Source organism: Spinacia oleracea, chromosome 2 (assembly GCF_020520425.1).
Source record: "Spinacia oleracea cultivar Varoflay chromosome 2, BTI_SOV_V1, whole genome shotgun sequence".
NCBI lineage: Eukaryota > Viridiplantae > Streptophyta > Magnoliopsida > Caryophyllales > Amaranthaceae > Spinacia > Spinacia oleracea.
The window spans coordinates 111,065,915-111,087,405 of NC_079488.1; the positions used below are offsets into that span (position 1 = coordinate 111,065,915).

General features: G+C 33.1%; 1 protein-coding gene across 3 annotated transcripts; it reads right to left on the reverse strand.

The window, feature by feature from the left end:
- Positions 1-6,481: 6,481 nt before the first annotated feature.
- Positions 6,482-11,923, reverse strand: LOC110779381 (uncharacterized). Of its 3 annotated transcripts, none has more exons than XM_021983979.2 (2): positions 9,701-11,923; positions 6,482-6,934 (listed from the first exon to the last, which is right to left on the reverse strand). In XM_021983979.2, exon 1 carries the CDS (start codon positions 10,955-10,957, stop codon positions 9,803-9,805), a length of 1,155 nt encoding a protein of 384 aa, XP_021839671.1. In that variant the 5' UTR covers positions 10,958-11,923; the 3' UTR covers positions 6,482-6,934; positions 9,701-9,802. The 3 variants fall into 3 exon arrangements, with proteins under 3 accessions (XP_021839671.1, XP_056693818.1, XP_056693817.1); XM_056837840.1 differs by having other exon boundaries at positions 6,482-9,286; XM_056837839.1 differs by having other exon boundaries at positions 9,043-11,923.
- Positions 11,924-21,491: the final 9,568 nt, after the last annotated feature.

Below are 21,491 nucleotides of genomic sequence, written 5' to 3' on the forward strand. Positions count from 1 at the left end.
AATATGATAACCTTGTATTGCTCGGTTCCTAAACTAATTTATATATATAAGTATAACTTTTAAACATTTTTAGTTAATTTTTACTCTGGTGTATAATATTTATTATACTCGTAAATAAGAATTTATGAATATAACCTACTCAAAAGACAAGATATTATGTATTTATGTTTACACTTATGGACAACTTTATTTTGGATAAGTTTTTAGTGTGGGCTTAACCTTTTGCCTAAGTATAGAATTATAAATTGATCCACCTAACATCTAGGGTCTCTTTATTTGTAAAATTGTAGTAGTGTTTAAAAAGCCTTTTAGAAAGGATGGTTAGAACTTATATGATGAGATAATCTATGTAGAGATTATGGTGGGGCCCACACGACCCTACATCATACGGTTTGTGGGACCAACCACAAGGAAATGTTGTTGTGATTGTGAGTCAAAATACGCGTTTTGAAGATGGCCCCATACATGCCCACGCTCTTGGTCCTTCCATCCTCAATTTGTCATCAATCCTCAATTTGTAACCCACGCTTTAAGGAAACGGTTTCTATTTTGATCCTTTTCCCCTCCATATTTAAGAAAAGGTTTTTGTTTTGTGCAATCATGCTTAAAATTAGTGGTGAGCATGGATTGGATATCCGAATGATAATATTATTATATCGGGTAATCGATAATCAATTAGTCTAACCTTAAATCTTATATGTGACCACCCACACCATTAATGTTATGGTGTGATGTGTTCACACTTATAAACAAGCCCAACGTGTTTAAAGCCCGGAAAATAAAGTAACATTAACAAATAATATAAAGTTACACTAGCATAGAAAATAAAGTAACATCAGTATATACAAAGAACCTATAACATGAAATTGAAGAAAATGAAATAAAATAAGAAAAGTAACAGCGAAAACAATGTACAAGTAACACTGGCATAGAAAATCAAGTAACATCGATTATACAATAAACCTCTAACTTGAAATTGAAGAAATTGGAGTAAAACAAGAAAATAACAACAAATACAACGTATAAGTAACATTATCATAGAAAGTCAAGTAATACAAGTCTATATACAAGGAACCTCTAACATGAAACTGCAATAAAACAAGAAAAATAGCAAAGAATACAATGTATAAGTAACATCTGCATAGAAAATCAAGTAATACCAGTCTATACAATAACCTCTAACATGAAATTCAAGAAAGTGGAGGAAAACAAGAAAATTAACAACGAATATACTCCGTAATGTATAAGTAACACCAGCATAGAAAATCAAGTAACACCCGTCAATAACTTTCTTCATATTAGCTACGCATGTCTCACCATCAAGTTAATGGTGTGGCTGGTCATACATGAGACGCGCTGTTATGCTAAATTGATAATTTGATATACATGTCCCCTCAAAAAGATTGCATGAAATGAAGCGAATCTTTAAGCTCGTGTATCCAAACTTTGGATTAGATATTTGGTAACGAGGGGTCGAGGGTCGCGTGCCCCATATTAAATATGTTTTTACAAAAAGATATCACCCTTCTAAACGACAAACTAGGGATAAGACACGAATTAAAATATGTGTCATTTTTCAAAGAACAAATGACATTTTAAAAAAATCAATGCCATTTTTAAAAAAACCGATGCCATTTTTCAAAAACGGATGTCATTTTCCAAAAAAATTGATTTTGTCCTTCAGCGTTTGTCTTTAGCCTATTTTGTCGTTTAATGGTATGATATGTTTTAGTAAAAACATACATGATATTGATTTATACTTCCTCGTTAGGTAACCGATATTGATTTTCAATTCGAAAAATAAGACATTATAATTAGATTATTTTAATATCATTCAACATCGAATATCAATACTATCACATGACTTTAAATACATTATTAATAGAATTACAATTTAATCAAATTATAAATTAATTATTTTACCTTTAGAATCTTAAGTTTTTGAAAAATAATAATTAAGTTAGCATAAAATTTAAAAAATGCATATCGGATAATTATCGAACATCTGTGACTTGTAAAATGGTATCCATAAATGTACATACATGTCAAATTATGAGAATATATTATCCGATTGTCTCATCTAAACTTATCTGAACTTAAATGAACTTATTTTATCTGAAATATGTCAAAATTAGTCGAACAAAGCCTAAAGTGCACACCCATAGTTATAGTACTCCTTATTAATTTGGGAGTTGGAAATACTTTTTCGTACAACTTATTTATGGTCATTTAACGAGTAAAATAAATTACTATTCCGTATACATTTTAATTATCGGGGACCTATGCATTACGTAGGTTGCACACTTGCACATGTTAATAGTTGCCTTTGAAAACAACCTCAACTACAATAATAGAGGGGAATCGGTGTAGAATTAGATCACTATACTCGGTTTCCTTCTAAAATTGATTAGGAGAAACTTAAGAATAAAATTAATCATTCTTTTGTCTATTGCCATCAACATCATGCATAACTCAATACTCATTTCCCTTGTTCTAACTCTTTCTAATTAGCTTAACTTTTAAAATTATGCATGTTATCTTATATGGACTAATATGCGAGGATGAGGTATGTTGATCTTTTTGCCATATTCATTCTTCGAAAGACAGAGTTTTTCTTCTCATTTTAGGGTGAATTTTTCTTTGGTCAGAGGATCCTAGATTTCTGGTATAATAGGGATGAATTTTATTTAATTTCGTAGGAGAAATGGATTCGGCAATGAAAATTTGTGTGGTATCGCAACAGATGTCAGTTCTACGTATACAATCAATTGAATCTGATTTAATTCAACATTAAAACTAAAATATATCAAAAGACTACGACCCCTCGTTGAAGGTTATATCAAACAACAATGTGTTAGGAGTATACAAGATGTTCAACATGCAATGATCATACTTTTGCAGAAAAAGAGTATTATTTGATTCGATTTATCATGTATTTGATAGATGCATATCTCTTATGTAGATGTCGTATGACTTTTTATCAATGAATTAACTTTAAATTCCAAAAAAAAAATTGCTTCTCTTTCTTTATCACGGACTTCTTTATTTGAATATATTCATAGTAAAAATATGATGTTGATAGTAAAAATAATTTGATTAGTCGCGACCTATATGACTAGGGATGGGCATGGGCCGGATCTGATGAGACCCAAACCTAGATCCATATTTTTTAGGCGGACCCAGACCCGCCCAGATACATTGGGTCTGAAAGATTCAGACCGTACCCAGATCCAATGGGTCTAATAGGTCTCGGATAAAAAATGGGTCTAGTGTTACTTTATTTTTTTAACATTTTTGTCATAGAAAATTTTCTCGCAATTAATTTAACCGTCATTTACCATCACATATTCACATTCGATGCATAAAATATCACAATTCTCAAATTAGTGCCAAAATACTAATGCAAGCATGTATCTAATTAAATTATTTCTAATTTCTAATAATTGACTGGGTCCATGGGCCGGATCTGGGTCTGAGAATATTGGACCCAGACCCATTTTTTAACACATGGATCCAGATCCGCCCCAAATCCATCCAGTCTCAAATAATTAGACACAGACCCTTAAAAATGGGCCTAGTCCAACCAGGTCTGGACTGGGTCTTAGACCCATGTCCATCCCTATAAGTGACACCTTTGGTTACCGTTAAAAGAGTGGCATGTAGAAAAATGAATTTATGATGCATTTTAATTGTCGCAAATTCGACTTTTTTTCATCACCCATCCATGGCTCCGTATGTTATGTATACTCCGTACCATTTAAGAGTATACGTAGGTTTTGAGGGCTAAACATGCGAATCTAAACTTTGAATGAACCTGGCATGAAAAGCCATCAAAACCTCGTATGCTGCAAAGTTTAAATAAACTCAAAATTAAACCCCTAATGATCAGTAATCAGGACAAATTTCTAATAATCTAATCTAATAATGCAAAGTATTAATTGTGTCATAAACTCCTGCCACACCTTTCCCTTTCCCTTTCCCTTTGTTGTCTAGTTTTGTTTGTTTTTATTTTGTTTTAAATTAGGGTTATTAGATCTATTTTTCACAGGCTAAACGACTAGAAACACACACAAAAACACTAACCCTTTGTTTGGACTTTGGAGTATACAATTTTTTTATGTTTTTAATTTTTTTTTTTTTTTTTTTTACTACAATTAAAAATTCAAAATCATATAAAGTACTCAGTATTAGCTAACTGATATTCAGTCATTTTTCAAATACTCGCAACAGTTAAGTTTGCGCATAGTTTTACTAATGTCTATGGATAATACGTGAAAATGAGTAAATTAATTGTGATATTTTAATTATTTATGCGAGAGAAATTAAAAAAAAAATTGTGCAAGTGACATAATTATAAAGGAGATAGAAACAATAAAGACTTGGTGGTTTTATATTAGAAAAGGAAGTGCATCAAGTATTCAGAAATGAGGGAAAAAAACAAGTGTTACAAGTGTTCAGAAACATAGAGATTACTCAATAATTAACTTTGTCTTTAGAAGTAGGTTTTTTTTAAATATGAAATTCTCTTAATATGAGCTTTTTTTTTTTCTTACAATAAGCGGTATGCCTCAAATAGAAAGCTATGGTCAAAACCAAATATACCTAAACGGGTAAGCAGGTAGGTTAATAAGAAACAAGCTAGTGAAGAGTTATCGAATTTTATAGATAGTTGTATTGTAGAAAATTTTAGATTCTCAGGTAAACACAACTACATAAGCGATTTTACTTCTTGTAAAAGAGTTGGATTAAAAAAATATAAGTATAAGTAATAAGTACTTCTTACTCCGTATGTTCCTTTATGATTGTACCACATAACTTTTTGCACTATTCACATATTCTAATTTTTTTTGATGACCTATGGTCCTATACTTAAGTAAAAATAGATTCATGTTGGGTATTGTTAAATCCGTCTTATATTTTCGAATATCAATTTTTTATAATTTTTATTTATTAATAATTAAATTAATTAATTGTTCAAGTTATATTGAGTGGAAGATGGTATCGAGATTTGGAATAGAAAATCAAATTGTTGCAACAAAGTTGTTTTTTATTACAGGAACAAAGTACTACTTGTATTTTAAGACTTGATATCCTTAGAAACCAAAATGGGCTTGATTGGCAAAATAGTGTCAATGGCCCATGGGCCTATTCCAAGTTCAACAAATTGCTATATTGTGCATCATCCAGCCCACAATCATTTCCAATCTTGACTATTATACTTCGACATTTTGCCTACATTTTTGTTCTTTTTATAATAGGTAAGAAGAAAGGACCCTAACTGAACCAGTACCTAGCACAGATTAACCAGTCTAGCTCCGCAGGTCATCGCTTGAGCTACCCCCAATCATTTCGTAGTTGATGGGGCTCGAACTTGTGACCTCCAAGTCACAAGGTGAGTTCCCCACCAACTCCACCAACTTATGTTGGTTAACATTTTGCCTACATTATAATAAAAAATAATCATATTACGGAAAGCAAACCGTAAAATTGATTAGTTAGTTCAAATTTATATAGGATCGCCACGAGTATCAATTTTTCAAATACATATAGATGAATCAGATGAAAATCATCCCCACCACTACAATAATAAATTGTTAGTTTGTTTCTCCGAAGAGTATGTGTATTCCAGCGATATTAGCAGGAGATACACATTGCAAGAATTACTCGGTCATGAAGTTACAATAAAGGAGACGTATTTGATACAATTTGCTATGTTTTTGTTAAAGTTAAATTTTCTTTTAGATGTTGTAAGACATTTTATTAATAAATTGACCTTACTATCCCAAAAAAGAAAGATATCTATGTTTATTAGAGGTTAGTTAGAAGGATATAAAGGGAAATAGACGTTGCTAACACCAAATCAATTTGACACAGAATATCATTTGGACTCAGATACTATTCATTCATTTGAGTTGAGTAACAATCATTATTTTTAAACCTTCCAATTCAGTTCAATCCAAACATCGAAGGCTCCTAAACATAAGCAGATGGCGAGTTCTTCACCATCTCTAACAAGCAAGCTTGATTACAGTGTCGATTTTGAGGGTGTGCGAGGTGAGCGACGGAACAAAGTCTCCAAATGCTCAGAATATAATATAATATTTTTCCTTATTGTAAAAAAAAAACAAAGTTGGAACAGTGGTTAAGACCTTATTGTATAATACCTAAGGTATTGGGTTCAAGTCTTAACAAGTTCATTTTTTTTTATCATTTAGAAAACCTGCACAGGGATTCATCATGTCGTCATTGTAGCCTCGACACTGCTCGATTATGTGACTAATGATTGTTGGACGAAGCACTCCATATCCAATCTATTTCAAATGTGATGTGTACATGATTGAACAATAGTACAACCCAACTAAAACTCCCAACTACCTCTAAAAGTAGCATTTGTCATTACACTTGTTACAAACCCACTTTGCTAATTAAGATCATGCATTGGGTTAGTCATGCAAATCACTCTCATAATGTTTAATAAATGTATGCAAATTTTCTGTCTAATTAATAAATATGGTCGGTTTGAAAAACGAGTTTAACTAATGACAAATACATCAACACGCAGGTTGCACAAATAGATTCAGTAGAACATGTTAACTTTCTTAAACATACTCCACTTAGCAACTTTCTATATAAGACTAACCCCAATTTATAAGAAATTAATGATCTTATGAATTTAAATTTAACACGTTAACATTAAAAAAAAAAAGTGAAAGAAAATGATGTACGAAACTGATCTTCTGAATTCACCTGCTTTAAATATGTTTTTTTTTTAATAAGGCAAGAAAATTCAGACGGACTACCTGAAACCATCCTATCGGATGGACACAATGACTCCAAGCTAACAATATACTCCGTGCAGAGAAAACTCCTTCTCGATGTTGTAAAATCAGCTACTTATTAATGATGCGAGGAGCCATTTGTGCTAAGAAGATAACTGTACAAATAGATCATGAGGTGAGATGGGAACACTAGTTTATCATCAAAAGTTAAAACTGATTCCACAATTAAACAATGTCACCCTTAAATAAAATCACCTTGTACTCACAATTAGTATATAGCAAAACCGTTTCATGCAAGATTTTGCCAAACAGTAGGGTGGGAGGTAAGAGTAATTGGTTGTTTAATCTACAAGAACTTGTAATTTTCGAGTGCAACTAAGGCTCTTGTTCTATTCACTTTGTTTTCACTTATTTCAAGAAAAATAAGTTCAGAGAAAATAAGGGTTGAGCAAATACAGTTTATAATTAAAATAAGTTCTAATACGTTGGATAAATTCAAATAAGTCCAAATAAGTTAAAGTTCAAGACAAAATAAGTGAAAATCAGGTGAATAGAACACACGCTAACATAATCTCGAGCTCTAACTCAAAAAATCAAGGTAAATGGAAGGGTTCTTTTTACCAAGCCTAATGCTTAAAACTGTATAGAACACCAATTTCATTTCTTTTCCTTTTGCGATGTTCCTCGGAAGAGATCTGAATATCTGATGATCAACCGAGATTGACGAAAGAGATGCCGTGAAGTCCTTTTGTTGTTCTTGTGAACTGATAATATTAACACTTCATTGAAGCTAGGAATCTACTATGGTGACCTCAAGGTCCTGCTTAAAGAACAAAGGGGGGTTTGGTTGGGGGTCTTTAGGAAAGGGAAAACATTCTTTGTTGTTGTTTGTTTGGCATGTTTCACCATTGCCTTTACCCAATTTCCTTTTTGAGTTACCCACAAAACCTTCTACCTTGATTCCCCACCCCCCCCTAGACTTTTCCATTCCCATTCCCCCTTCACGTACCCACCCCCTCTCTCCCTCCTCTAACCCTATATCCGTAACCCACAACCAGACCATTACCTCGGCCATCCACCGCCAGACCACCACCTCTAACCCTAGGCCGGTAGAAATGACGAGCAGAGGTTGGCGCTCCGGCGTAGCTGAACTGAGGAGGCGAAAAGAAATAGAGGAGGTCGAACAACATTAACCACCGACAATAACAACAATCGCTAATGACCACCGCAACAACAAGGCAAGCTGCGTGGTGGAGCCCCGATGACGGAGAGGAAAGCAGCGGCACCGACCACCAGCGGCGGCAAGAGATAAATGCAGAGGTACCGGAGAAGAAGAGTCGGCGGCGGCTATGGAGAAGAAGGGGCGGCAGCTCTATGGAACAAGGGTGAGGGAAAGATGTGAAATATTGAAAATGATAACCAAACAACATTCTAAATCAAAGGGAATTATTTCCATTCTCTTTCTTTCCCTTTGTTTATTCCATTCCCTTTACCTCATGTGAACCAAACGCCCCCTACGAAATTCAACAAGTGCATTCGTACTCTAACAAGTAACAACCATCTACAATGTACAAATGTAATTTGAAATCACCTCCAAGTGCCTGTTTGCACTCATATGAAAACCACTTCAAAAAATCCTATTAAATTCTACTCCGTAGTATTTATTTGATCTACCTTAAATATAAAATTGTGAATCTACAAAAAAAATAAAATTGAAAACCATGTAATTATGTAAATGTTTATTAGGATTCCACATCAAGACTTAAGGATGGTCATTAGGAAGACAAGTGGTGCTAAAGGATGATTACGGAGTACTAGGAGATCAATTTAGGATGATATACCGAAATAATACCTTCTTAACAACCAATACAAAACAATTTTCTACAATCAGCCGAGGCAGGAAGAAGTTGGATCCACCTCGTCATATAAGTTATCAAGCAGAGAGGTAGCTACCAAGCAACACAGAAGAAAGAAGAACTCAACATGTGAGTTTGAATCAAATCAATCTAATATTATAATCTAGACTAACCCACGACAACGATTTAGGCATTGATATGTTGGCCTTCACTTATACAGATGTAACACCACATGATAAACAGATGACAGGTTCATGCGAATAGACAGATTCATTGAACTACAAAAAGTTACTTACTAGAACCAATGAAACGGGGGAAGACGGCAAAAAAGAATAAGATTTCATCACAGTGGTTCTTTGCAAAATTCTGATACAACCAACAAGAAAAAAATTCCATAAAGTTGATACCTGATCTGAAGTAATGCCATGATGGTAGACCACCCTCGAGTAGTCTGAGTTGATCATTATTAATGGAAGACATTGAAGAACTAAAGATCTTTAAAACTTGTTCTAACAAGATGAAGCATATGGAAGCACATATCTCAAGATGAAAGCTGCATCATCAAGCTTACACAGAGTAGTCAAGCTAGGCTCTTTCTGAAGCAAACTCTCTGATACGAGAACACTGATGATCTCCATACGAGGCTTAATCCTAGAATCAGTACTATAAATAAACAATTCTGATCCACCTTGTCATAAAAGATATCCCATACTAAAAAAGAGCCAATTAAAGGCCAAACCAATAGAAGTAGTAATAAAACAACACAGAAGCAAGAAGAGCTCAATGTGTCAGTTTGAATCAAATCAATCTAATCCAGGCCAACCCACAACAACAATTTAGGCATTGATAACTTGATAAGTTAGCCTTCATTTTATACAGATGTAACACAACATGATAAACACAGTTGATAGATTCATATAAATAGACAGATTCATTAAACTATCAAAATATAATACTAATAAAAGAAGGGGGGAGGCTAGAAACATGATAAAAAAGTTTCATCATAGTGATTCTTTGCAAAGTTTTGATACAACCAATAAGCACAAAATTATGGAAAGATGATACCTGATCTAAAACAATGTCTTGATGGTAGTAGTCCAGCCTTGAGTTGATCATCATTAATCGAAATCATCAAAGAAACAAAGACTCTTCTCTACACCCCGAAAACTAAAGAGATTTAAAACCTGTGCTAACAAGGTATTTCTCACCAACCTCACCAACTTCACCAACATATGGAATCACATATCTCAAGATGAAAGCTTCATCATCAAGCTTACACAGAGTTGTCAAGCTAGGCTCCTTCAAAAGCAAACTCTTTGATAAGAGAACACCGATGATCTCCATTCGAGGCCTAATTCTAGAACCAGCACTAAAAATAAACAATTCTGGATGTTGAACCAAAAATGCTACATCAACATTCTCATAGCTAAGCAATAGCTTGGAGACCTCTAATATCTTCTTCTCTGATACTGCAAACACCTGAGGTGTCCTGCGAAACACGGACAGAATATCGCCTTCACTAAAACCTAAGTTTTTGAATAGCTTCAGTTTCGATTCCCACTTTTCTAGAGTCATAGATTTCAAAACTCGAAGCCCATGGATATACATTTTTGAATCCCTTCTCAATCCCATCTCATCAACCCTCCTAACACAATCCCTGATAATCTCATGTTTTTGCAAGAATAACCTTGGGAAACTAAAAAGATTTTGCCTAATTTGCAATTGGCTAATCCCACATTTCTTCATCAATTCAATATTAGGCAACAAATTACTATTCAAATCACCATTAAGAAACCAATTGCAAACCTTTAATAGCTTTGTAACATCAGAGTTCGAGCCCACAATATTTTGCAACGCAGAAATCGACGAAACGATAGCACCACCTGACCGTGGTAGGGTTAAAATGGCCGGAGCAGCACACAATAGATTGGCCAGTTCATCATTTGAGAAACCTAAATCCTTAATTCCTTCGAATTTTACCCTAATACTTTTGTTAAGATCGGAAGCAAGAACACCAGGATCACGTATCACCAATTCCTCCAACTGGGTTTTTGAGAATCCATTTTTTTCGAAGAATTCAAGAACTAATCCGGATTTTTTGAAGTCCTTCAAACGGGTTAGAAAAGTTGCGGTTTTTGAAGCGGTTTCTTGAGAGAAATTGTGGTTCTTAATCAAATAATTAGTAATTTCAGAAGTGGGTTTTCTAATTTGGGTCACTACAGTAGAGAAAAGGGGGAAATTAGATAGTTTGGTGAGATTTGAAGGTTCATGTTTGAATGACGAAGATGATATTAGGGTTCTTCTTAAAAGATGAAGAGTCATTGGTTTTGTTTGTCTTCAATAACAAATTACAGTAATTCTTAATCAGACATTAAGGGAAAATGTAATGTGATGCGTAAATTTTGCAGAAGAAATGGCAAAGAGGATGAAGGAGAGACTTGCCTAGCTGCTTGCCTGCCAATTGAATTTGCTAAAGCTTCCCGATCGGTTCCTCGAGCTCTTTGGCAAATTTCCTTTTAAAAAATCCGAAATCCTTAGCAAAGAATAAGATTCGAACTTGTCCCATTAAAAGTTGATATCTTATTATTTTAATCATTTATGTATGTAGTACTGCGTATAACTTAGGAATATCTAAGTGTATGATATACATTAACCTTTTACATAATACATACGATCATGTATGATATTCAAAGTTGTAAATTGGATCATCTCTCGGGAGAATCACTATCTTTCCTTCAAATCATGATTTACGGTCCATGTAAGCAATAGTTTTAAAACATACATAGTAAAAAAAATGGCCAATTTGATTGGCAATTTGCTTTCCTTTAGTTGTGTGTTTGTGTGTCGCTCTCTCGTCCTCTCCTTTCTTTTCTTTGCAGAGACGAATAGCTTCACCCTTTCGCATCACGGTTTTCTTTTCAAACCGGAAACCATGTTGAGCCCTTTTCCGTGTTCCTTAGACGTGTGATTTTATCATAAGGATGAATTGGAGCTCGCGACCAAAGGATAAGTAAGTGTTCGTCCTAGCGAGGGGGTGGCGTGATGATGGTGAGAGAGCACAACAACGATGTATGCATAGGTCATTGACTCGTTGATAATGATGTGAGGGTGGCGGTCACGATGGTGCTGGGATTTGTCTTTGGAAGGGAACTCTTTGTTGGTGGATGTAAGGGTGACGAAGCAGATGCAAGTGGTTAAGCGTTGGTGTCATTTGAAGGTGAGGTGAAATGGATTTTGTATCGATTAGTTGACTAATAATTCTCCAACTTTTTATCTGAATGAATTTCTTTATTAGAAGTTGAGATCTCGTCCATGGCGTTATCCAAAAAATCTTTATTGATTTTATATACAAAAGTAAATCAAATCGTCAATGAGATGGCAATTTTTTTTAAAAAAATACTAGTTTTTTTGGTGACTGTTAATTGAGAATTGTATGAAATACGAGTAGTGAATTGAAGTATTTCAAGAACCTTGACATCTTTTAGCATTCAGCCGTAAATCACTCAAATTAAGGTGTCTTATCTTAAGACTTTTTCATTTGGCATGTCAATATTTAAATTATTGTCTATACTTATTCAGACTCAGACATTTAGTTTTTTACCTTTCTAAACTCATATAAGGTTTCTCAATGATATATCATAATTTATGCCCATTATTTGTTGTTTTTTTGTTTCCACTTTTTTTTTTAAAAAAAAAACAAAAATACGAAAGCCACAAAAAAATATTTTCAATTTTTGTTTTCATTTATCAAAATCAACATGATTAATGTATGCATGACCATTTTTTTGTCCATGATTTCAATCTAAATCTCATAACTTTCAAATTACAAAAATGAAAACCGTCAATGGTTCCACATGAACCCTTATTTTTTTTTTAAGGGTAAAAATGCGTAACCATAATATTAAGAAAGATCAAGAGCCGCCAAAGTCGTTAGACTTTGAATGAACGTACCAAGACATACATATTCGTTACAACCCCTAGTATCACATCTTGCCACTAAGTGAGCTAATGTATTACCCATTTACCGCCCTTTTTACACGAACCCTTATTTTAAACCACAATGAGTTCTAAGTGGAGCCTTATTTTTTCACGGAATCTGACACGACTTTTTCTTAATCCGTTCTTAACACGACATGTTAAACGAGCCTAAAATATGACATACACAGCGCGACATATGCTCAAGTGCTCAACTCTATGGTCAATGGCCCCCTTATAATTTGCACGAGGGGCAAGAATCAAGATTAAGGGCCAAGGAATGTGGCAAAACTTGCAAGTTACAAGATGGATGCATGCATAATATTGGCCATTATATCTTCAATAATTTTAAAAATACAAGGGCTGCCGGGTAGCTGACCGTGACTAAACCTGACCAATAATTTATAGGGATCCATTGGGCCTCCACCACGTATGTAGTTGACCTCTATATCCATTAACCCAATCCATACTCCAAAAAGATACCCAAAAGGCCAAAACACTATATTATTTGACCCATTTACATGTTCTATGTTTCCACATAATAGGCCATTATAGATACGCGGAGTGTGTCACTCTTTGTTCATGTCAACTCACAATCAAGCTTAAATGCTTTTTAAATTTTTTTTTTTTTTTGAAAATATACGAAAGTTAGAATCAAGACTATATTCTAGTTTATCTAAAGAAAATAAAATAAGAACATTTACTATTTATTATATACACCAATTATTAAACAAAAGGTCTTATGCGCACAAGGTATACAATAAATTTATTGTACACCAAGATAACTTTAACCCTTTTTTTTTGTAACTTTAACCTAGTTTTGATTAACTTTTATATTAGTAAAAAAAAGTTGATAGATAAATATTTTAAAGGGTTAAATGATTAATTTTATACATTATTAGTTAATTTGAAAAAATAAGTTTTACTAAAATGAAAAAATTTATCACTAAAAATAGATAACTTTTACATATATATGCTTCACTTTTAAGCATTTTGAGTTAACTTTTACTCCGGTGTACAATATTTATTGTACACCCATTGTAAATAAGAATTTGTGATTACTAAATGGACTTGTCCGCACTAAATTTATTGTGAACCGTGCCTTAAAATAAAGTTAACAACTTGTTCCTGATTTATTTTGGCATTTTATTAGGATTATTATGAAAAAATATACTTGTTGATACATGTTGTGCTTGAATAATGTGACCTTAAGTCAAAATTCTCTTCTAAAAACATAGGGTTACTATGCTTCAAAAAATGGTTACTATGTCTAAGAATCTTGGTGTTTAATTTATTATAGTTACTATATGAACAATAAAAGTCAATATGAGTTTTAAAAGGGTGCTAGAGCAAACTATTGATTTTGGATCCACACTAATATTATTGTGGAGCAGGTCCACTCAAGAATAATCCCTTAATATAAGGGATTAAGGGTCAATATCTTGATGAGTTTGAATTTGGTGACCTATGACCACAACATAATTTGTTGCACGATTACTTCCCAATATACATGATAAGATATAGTTTCTTCAAAATGAATCAGCAAATACTTAAACATCGCTCATTAGTAATTGAATCTTTTTCAAGGAACATTGTGCTTTAACCTTCCCTCTCACTCTCACCTCCTAATTTTTTCCTTATCTTTCTCTTTCACAAATGCTAACCAAACAAAGGAAAAGTGTTATATGTTGGTTGGTTAACTATCCATAGTCTTTATCTCTAATCATTGACTAATTAAAAATTATGACCAGTATTTATAAGTAATTATTCTATCACTAAACTACAGTTGATCACTTGATTGAGCATTATACTAGATGCTTTGCACCGGTGATCCTACCATGTTTGCTTTAATTTTTAAGTTATACACCGTAACATACTTGTATACTCCGTATTTCTTTTATATAATGGAACATCTAAGGTTAATATTTTTGGTGTCCCTTTCTATCTATATATCTGAGAGTGGGGGATAACTCAGTTGGTTAAAGCTGTCCTTCCAATTCCAGGTGATCCTGTCACTGTGGCTCATTTCATTTGCACCAAAAAAAAAATATCTCGTTAATGTTAACAATACTTATATACGTAGTATATGAAATATGAAATATTATTTTAAGGAGTATATATTTAATGTTCGTATACCTTATACGTAGTATATAAAATGTCAGACACACATCGCGTGAATAAACACCGGTTAGAATTAAGATAGACAGTTAGAAAGGAAAATTAAATTTTAAAAAAGTGATCAAGTCCCTACCGTTACATAATTAAAGATAATGGAAAGTTAATTGGGTGGAGCCGTGAAGGTACGTACAAATCTGAATAATATCACAACCAATTCATAGAGATCAAAAGGGAAAATTATTAATTGTTTCAAGCACATAATATTCATGGTCCTTCAAGTTTATTAGTGATAATTGCATGGATGTCAACTAGATTTACATAAAGTTTGAAGGATGTGGTATCTAAGATATGAAATCGAATTTCGTCTACGTCATTTTATTAAAAAATTAATATTAGCGGGTAGTGATGGGTACATGTTCAAGAAAGAGAAGATAACATATATATTGTTCATGTTCATGTTCATGTTCATCTAACTTATGCGCGCTCGAGCTTATAACTGAGCTTAAAAATTTGTTCAAGCTCGATTCATTTAGGAGAATGTGTGTTCGTGAACTATTCGAGTATATATATATATGTTCATGATCATGCTCGGGTTATTTATTAAATAAACGAACATGAACGAACCTAAACCCGAGTAGTTATTAAGAGTCTCAATTCATTTACACCCTAACAATGACATCATTGTACTTGTTCAAATACATAAAATATAATTTCTTAAATTGGTTGAGCCAAAAGATTCAAAATAAAGTAAAGCAAGTGGCTTTACAAAAACTAATCCCTAGATGACCCAAGTTAATGAAAATGGATAGGGGACCGTTTTGAATTGCATTAATCCCATGATTACAACATTCTTGGTTTGATAAATAAAATCTCAAAATAATTACTCATAATTTAACTTTAGCCATCTTCTTGGCTAGAAATTTACCTTGAATAATGAGTATGGTTAAAAATAAGCCAAAATAGTACATTGTCACATTACTAGATTGAGTGTTTGACCATTTGTCTTTGCTCTTTACCACATAAATTATATAATTAAACCTAGCTACTCTAGTTTGTATTGTGAATTTGTAATTATTTGATGATATTTTCCCATTTTAGCCAACTCACGAATTTGCCTTTATTTGGCAAAACACAACCCCATACCCGTAGCTTCAGCCTTCACTAATAACGTAACTCAAGGACCACAAACATTCCTAAACACAGTGCCGCAACACCAGCCCGGGCCAGGAAGCCCATCCTTTAATTTTATTGTAATGTATATTAGGGCCGGGCTAAGGTTTGCGATTTTAATCGTGCCAGATTTTGGTTTGTCCGATATCCGAATCCGATCCATTGATGAGAGCTTCCATAAATATTTTTAACCTTTTTTTCATGAAAATGTCTACAAATTTTAAGGAAATTCACCAAATACCCTAAGGATTTGGTAGGTGAGTGGTCGGGGCAACATAAATCCCCGCTGCCAACGAGGAGATAAAGGCGGTGTGTGGCGGTGGTGACGGGTGAGGAAAAGCAGGGTTAGTGGGTGGGTTAATCAGGGGTTTAGTGTGTATGCTAATTAGGGGTTAGTAGGTTAATTAGATGTTGATTGAATTAACTAGGGATTGATGACGTCATCAATGATATTTGGTGATTTTCTTTAAAACTCAAAGGTATTTCATAAAAATAAAAAAAATATAAAAAACGATGTTTTAATTTGGCTTGCAAGTCATTCAATTACTAGTGATCAAACAAACGGAAAAAATTTCATTTTTAGTTTCTTTGCATTTTCCTTTGTTTGCCCTGTTGTCAAATAAAATAAAACAACCCCCCCCCCCAAAATAGAACGAGGCGAAACGTGTTTTTAATCCTATACTCTGTAATTAGGAAGACAAAAAACACTACCATATGACCGCAATAAAGATTATTTGATCAGACCTTCTGATAGAAGCGTTACTCATAATATGCGTATGTGTGTGAGATATATCCAATATTATGCTAACATAATTATATATTTTACAAGTATAGTTGATTATTCAAATTAATTTAATAAGTACGAGTAGTTTATAACAAAAGCAAGTATCCATCTATATTAGTAGAAAATAATATATACAATCCTTAATTGATTAGAAAAAAAATTGAAAGAACAAGAGAGTAGTAAACTTTATGTGGTTGTTGACAAAGCATAGCTATGGGGATTGGCACCACAAAGAGTGATTGGAAGATGAACAATGCTCGTGGGCAATAGCTTCCGTTTTATCTTTTAACTACCTTTACAATAATACTCCCTCCGTCCCGGAATACTCGACCACGTTTGACCGGCACAAAGTTTAAGGGACTTGAATTAACTTATTTAAATTAATAGGTAGTAGTTGATAGTGGGGTATTATTTTAATGTAGTTAGTGGGAGGTGGGTTAAGAGGTGGGGTTGTAGGAGAGTAGGGGTCGAATTTTTAATTATTTTTTGTATGGAGTAGGGGGTAGGTGGGTTAATAGGGGTGGAGAGAAATAATATAATATTGTTAGAATATTTCCATTTTTAGAAACAGATCAAGTATTAAGGGACAACCCGATAAGGAAAACAGGTCAAGTATTCCGGAACGGAGAGAGTACTTAGGTATTTTTGTAGGAATTAATTTATTAATTTATTTATACCTCATCTACATTTATTTATTACTCAAATATTAAAGTAAAGGCCAAGAAAGTCTTAAATTTATATATCCACATTCTAGACAGTGCAAAAGATGTTTTCTTTGATTAAACCCCACATATCTCAATATCACATGCTCACTTAACCTTATTCAACTAACTTAGCTATCTTCCTAGAAGTCAATTATCCTACCTAACGATTGTTTGCTCATAAATCATAATGATTTTGTAAAACAATAATCCCATAAATCATGATGAGTTTGTAAAACAATCGCTACAAGAATTTGTATCTTTAACGACAACCTAATTACGACGGGTTAAAAATTCCGTCGCAAAAGCCTTTTGCGACGGGGCTAACAACCAAACAATGACGGGAATAACCGTCGCAAATGTCTTTTACGACGAATTTGCGACGGAATTTCTATTAACGACGGCCCCCTTTTATGACGGGTTCGCGACAGGAAATCCCGTCGTTAATCAACGATTATTGGCCTTTCGCGACGGGATTTCCCGTCGTTAATAGTCCAATTTCTTGTAGTGAATAATCCCTTTGTTCTAAAATTTTAGCATTTTTTTCTGACAATAATCATACAAAAAAACGAAAAAAATAGAAAAGAAACTAGAAACGAAAGAAAAAAGTCTAATTAAGTTTCAGAGGGAACTCTTGAATACGGCTATCAGTGGTATAAGCTTCATTTGCCAGATCACGGGCTTGTTGTATCTGATCTCTTTCTGCCAAGCTTGTATATCACGCATATGTTATAGCTCTTACCTATGAGGAACTATTTTCGGATATCAGATATGTGTGGGCAAATGCATATCATAGCAAAAGACAAAATAAGAAAAATGACAAAAAAGAAATTAAATGGTACTTTTTTAAACAAAAATGATACTTTTTTTAACTGAATGGTACTTTTTTTTACAGAATGATACTTTTTTAACACAAATGGTACTTCCTTTTTTGTCTTTTAGCTATTTGTCTTTTAGCTGATATGTGTGTTGCCACACATATCTGATATCCGAAAAAACAACCTCCTTACCTATCCGCCAAACCTTGTCCAAAATCCATTGTTATTGAAAATATATCTTGTTTACTTGTTTTAGCATTAATGTTCGCGATTCGCTCTAAAAGTATTGCACAGGATGTTTCCCGATTAGGCAATAAGGTAGTTATCAATTTGGTAGCGAAGTATGATTTTGTGTGAAATGTTTGATGATTTAGAACTATGTAGAGTTTTTAAGTTCAAAGATGATGATAATTATAATAATGGAAGAAAAATATATGGTGGGAATGGAAAGGGAAATTATTTTGAAGATCCAATCACATTGATATTGGAGTTGTAATCAATCAATTTTTTTCATTAAAGAGGGAGGGCCTCGATTACACATCAATATAGAGCAAGTGAGTAACACATTTTTCACATTATTTCAACCAAAGCAAGTACAATCATCTTGTTACCACCTTAGCCTTTTGATGATAGCTTAAAGTTCACACCAAGTAGCTCCCCTTCAAAATGAATAAAAAATTGCAGGGTGAATTAAACAACCAATATGTAGAAGGTACACCTGGTTGCATGTAGAGCTACGTGCAATCGAATCGTTTTGTATTTTTACTCCTTCAAAAAACACGTTTTTATTATTTAAAAGCACATATTTACTGTTAAAAGCACATTTTTACACAAAAGGTATATCCTCTTTAAAAGAACAAAAAAGTGCTTTTAAATTGTAAAATATGCTTTTAAATTGAAGAAATGTAATTTTAAACTGTAAAAATGTGCTTTAAACACTGTTACATGTAGAACTACATACAATCGAGTGCACCTTCTAATTTGTGTTAAACAACCCTAACTAAATATTAGGCGTTATAATTTTTAATCAAGCTTTTACGTGCCGAACATTTGAGAATGGAAGTTAAAGAGTGCCTTAAGAGGATTTGACCTCGTGATTTTAGTGTTAAGAATTCAATCCATAACCAGCTATACTAACCCTATATTTTTTTCACCTAGTTTGGTTTTATTTTTATAGGCTTTGATCTGATCTAGTCTAGTCTAGTCTGGTCTATCTGAATGTTTTATTCGAGTGTGTTTTGCCTTTTGTGGTATCGTATAATCTAATCTGATTTAATAAGCAATAAAAATAAGGTAAAAACCATAGGTGAAAAATCATCTATATCACCAAAGTCCATTCCTGTTTGAATTACTTTATGCTATAATCGAGTTCATGCTACTAATTTTTTGTTTGGTTCTTGATTTAATCATATTAGCTTGTCTTGACACGCTAGATATTATTATTAAGTACTTCGCATAAAATACATTTTTTGTTGTTGCAATTATACAAAAGTTTAGATAGAAGGTAAACAATAATCGAAAATGATAAAGGTCGCAACATGCGACCTTTAAGCCGTGTTACAATGATGACATGACATGCTTATGTGTCATGATTTAAATTGGAAATTAAAATATTTAACTTATATTTTTTATTATACATGTTATAAAAAAAGGTTGGAAAATCTTAATATTCTATTTTTTTTCCTTTTTTATATCGACTACCTTATATACATATTTTCGTAGTAGAAATATTGAATTAATAGTAAAAATATTATGATGACGCATAGCCTACGTGGCGCTTATATGTATCAATTAAACTGCGACACGTAAGATTGCGACAACTAAATGTTGTCGCAACTTGCGACCTTTATCATCGTCCAACAATAATACTGTTTCTCTTTTCAAGCTTCTAACTTGCATATATGATAGGGATTGGGGAACATAAACAAAATACTAATATTATAATCTTAAACACTATCAAGAGAGTTCCTAACAATTCTTCTAACTGGTTGATCACTTGAACATTTTCAAAATCATGATTAATGCAATAATTACAATGGGTAGAGAAATTCAAAGGAAACTTGTAATTGTCATTAGACCAAAACTTACAGATTTTTTCAAGTAGCTTTATAGACCAGACTTTATGAAAGTGAAGGGGGTGATAAGGGGGATCCTTATTCCTAAAGAGTCTTTAATAGGGTTTGATCTCATGATCTTAACGTTATAGAGCCGAATCTTTACCATCAGGACAAACTTCTCTTGGTACCAACAGTACAAATTTTTATTTTTATTTTGAAGGTAAAAATTAGTTCATTGATAAAATAGTCATACGACATCTACAATAGAAATCAAACTAACAAATACAAAACAATTTGGATCAAACAAAATTCTAATCCGGCAAAACCACGATCGTTGTAGATGAGATATGACAATGATGAATACCCTCTTTCACATCGCTGTTTGATACAGTCTTCCACGAGGGGGTCTTTTGATCTGTTGTAGCTTTGATATTGAATTAAATCTGATTCAATTGATTGTAGACGTAAGAATTACATCCGTTGTAACCCCGCACAGATCTTCATTAATAAATTAACTTTTCCTGCGAAATTAAAACATGGCCCCAAACTCTCACAAGGAGAGAGATAAAACCCAATGTTGGGTACAGATAACCCAATAAATTGGTAAAAAAAGCTCTCCAATAGAGAGTGAATGTAGTTTTTATTCTGAACATGAAATCAAAAGCTATGAAAAACAAGAAAAAGAGAGCTTACCATCAATCTAATGGTTGGTGGTAGCCCCTAGAAAATTAGAGTTTTGAAAGAGAAAGAGAGAAAAAAGGGAGAGAGAAAAAAAAAAAAAAAAAAAAAAGGAGCTGGAAAGCGTAGTTAATACACCAACAGTACAACTTGATTCTAACTCTATATATGTGTGTCAAAATTATCCAAATTAGAGAATGGTAAATGTCCATTCTAACTTCAAAACTTGATCCTTCGGTTTATAACCAAGTCTAGAGTTAGATTTTCATGATACTAATTCAATTTCATAGGGGTTACTAACGAGAATTTCCAAGATCAAATAATACATACTTCGGTATTGTTTGGTTGTACTTGTAAAGTTATATTTTCCTTGTATTTGCAATTCTCATGTGTTTTAACTTCCTAAATTGAGTATTCTTGTTTGATTGAGCATAGAAAGTTAGAGTTCCTGTGGGAAATTCTACTTACTTTGGAGGGACTAGGTAAGCAACTTCCCCATTTTGGGGGGAAATAGAACTTTTTCCTATGCTCATATCAACCAAACAACTACTTTGT

Bases quoted from the DNA above. Each gene is read 5' to 3' on its own strand.
- LOC110779381 (XM_021983979.2), bottom strand. From the start codon at position 10,957: ATGACTCTTCATCTTTTAAGAAGAACCCTAATATCATCTTCGTCATTC.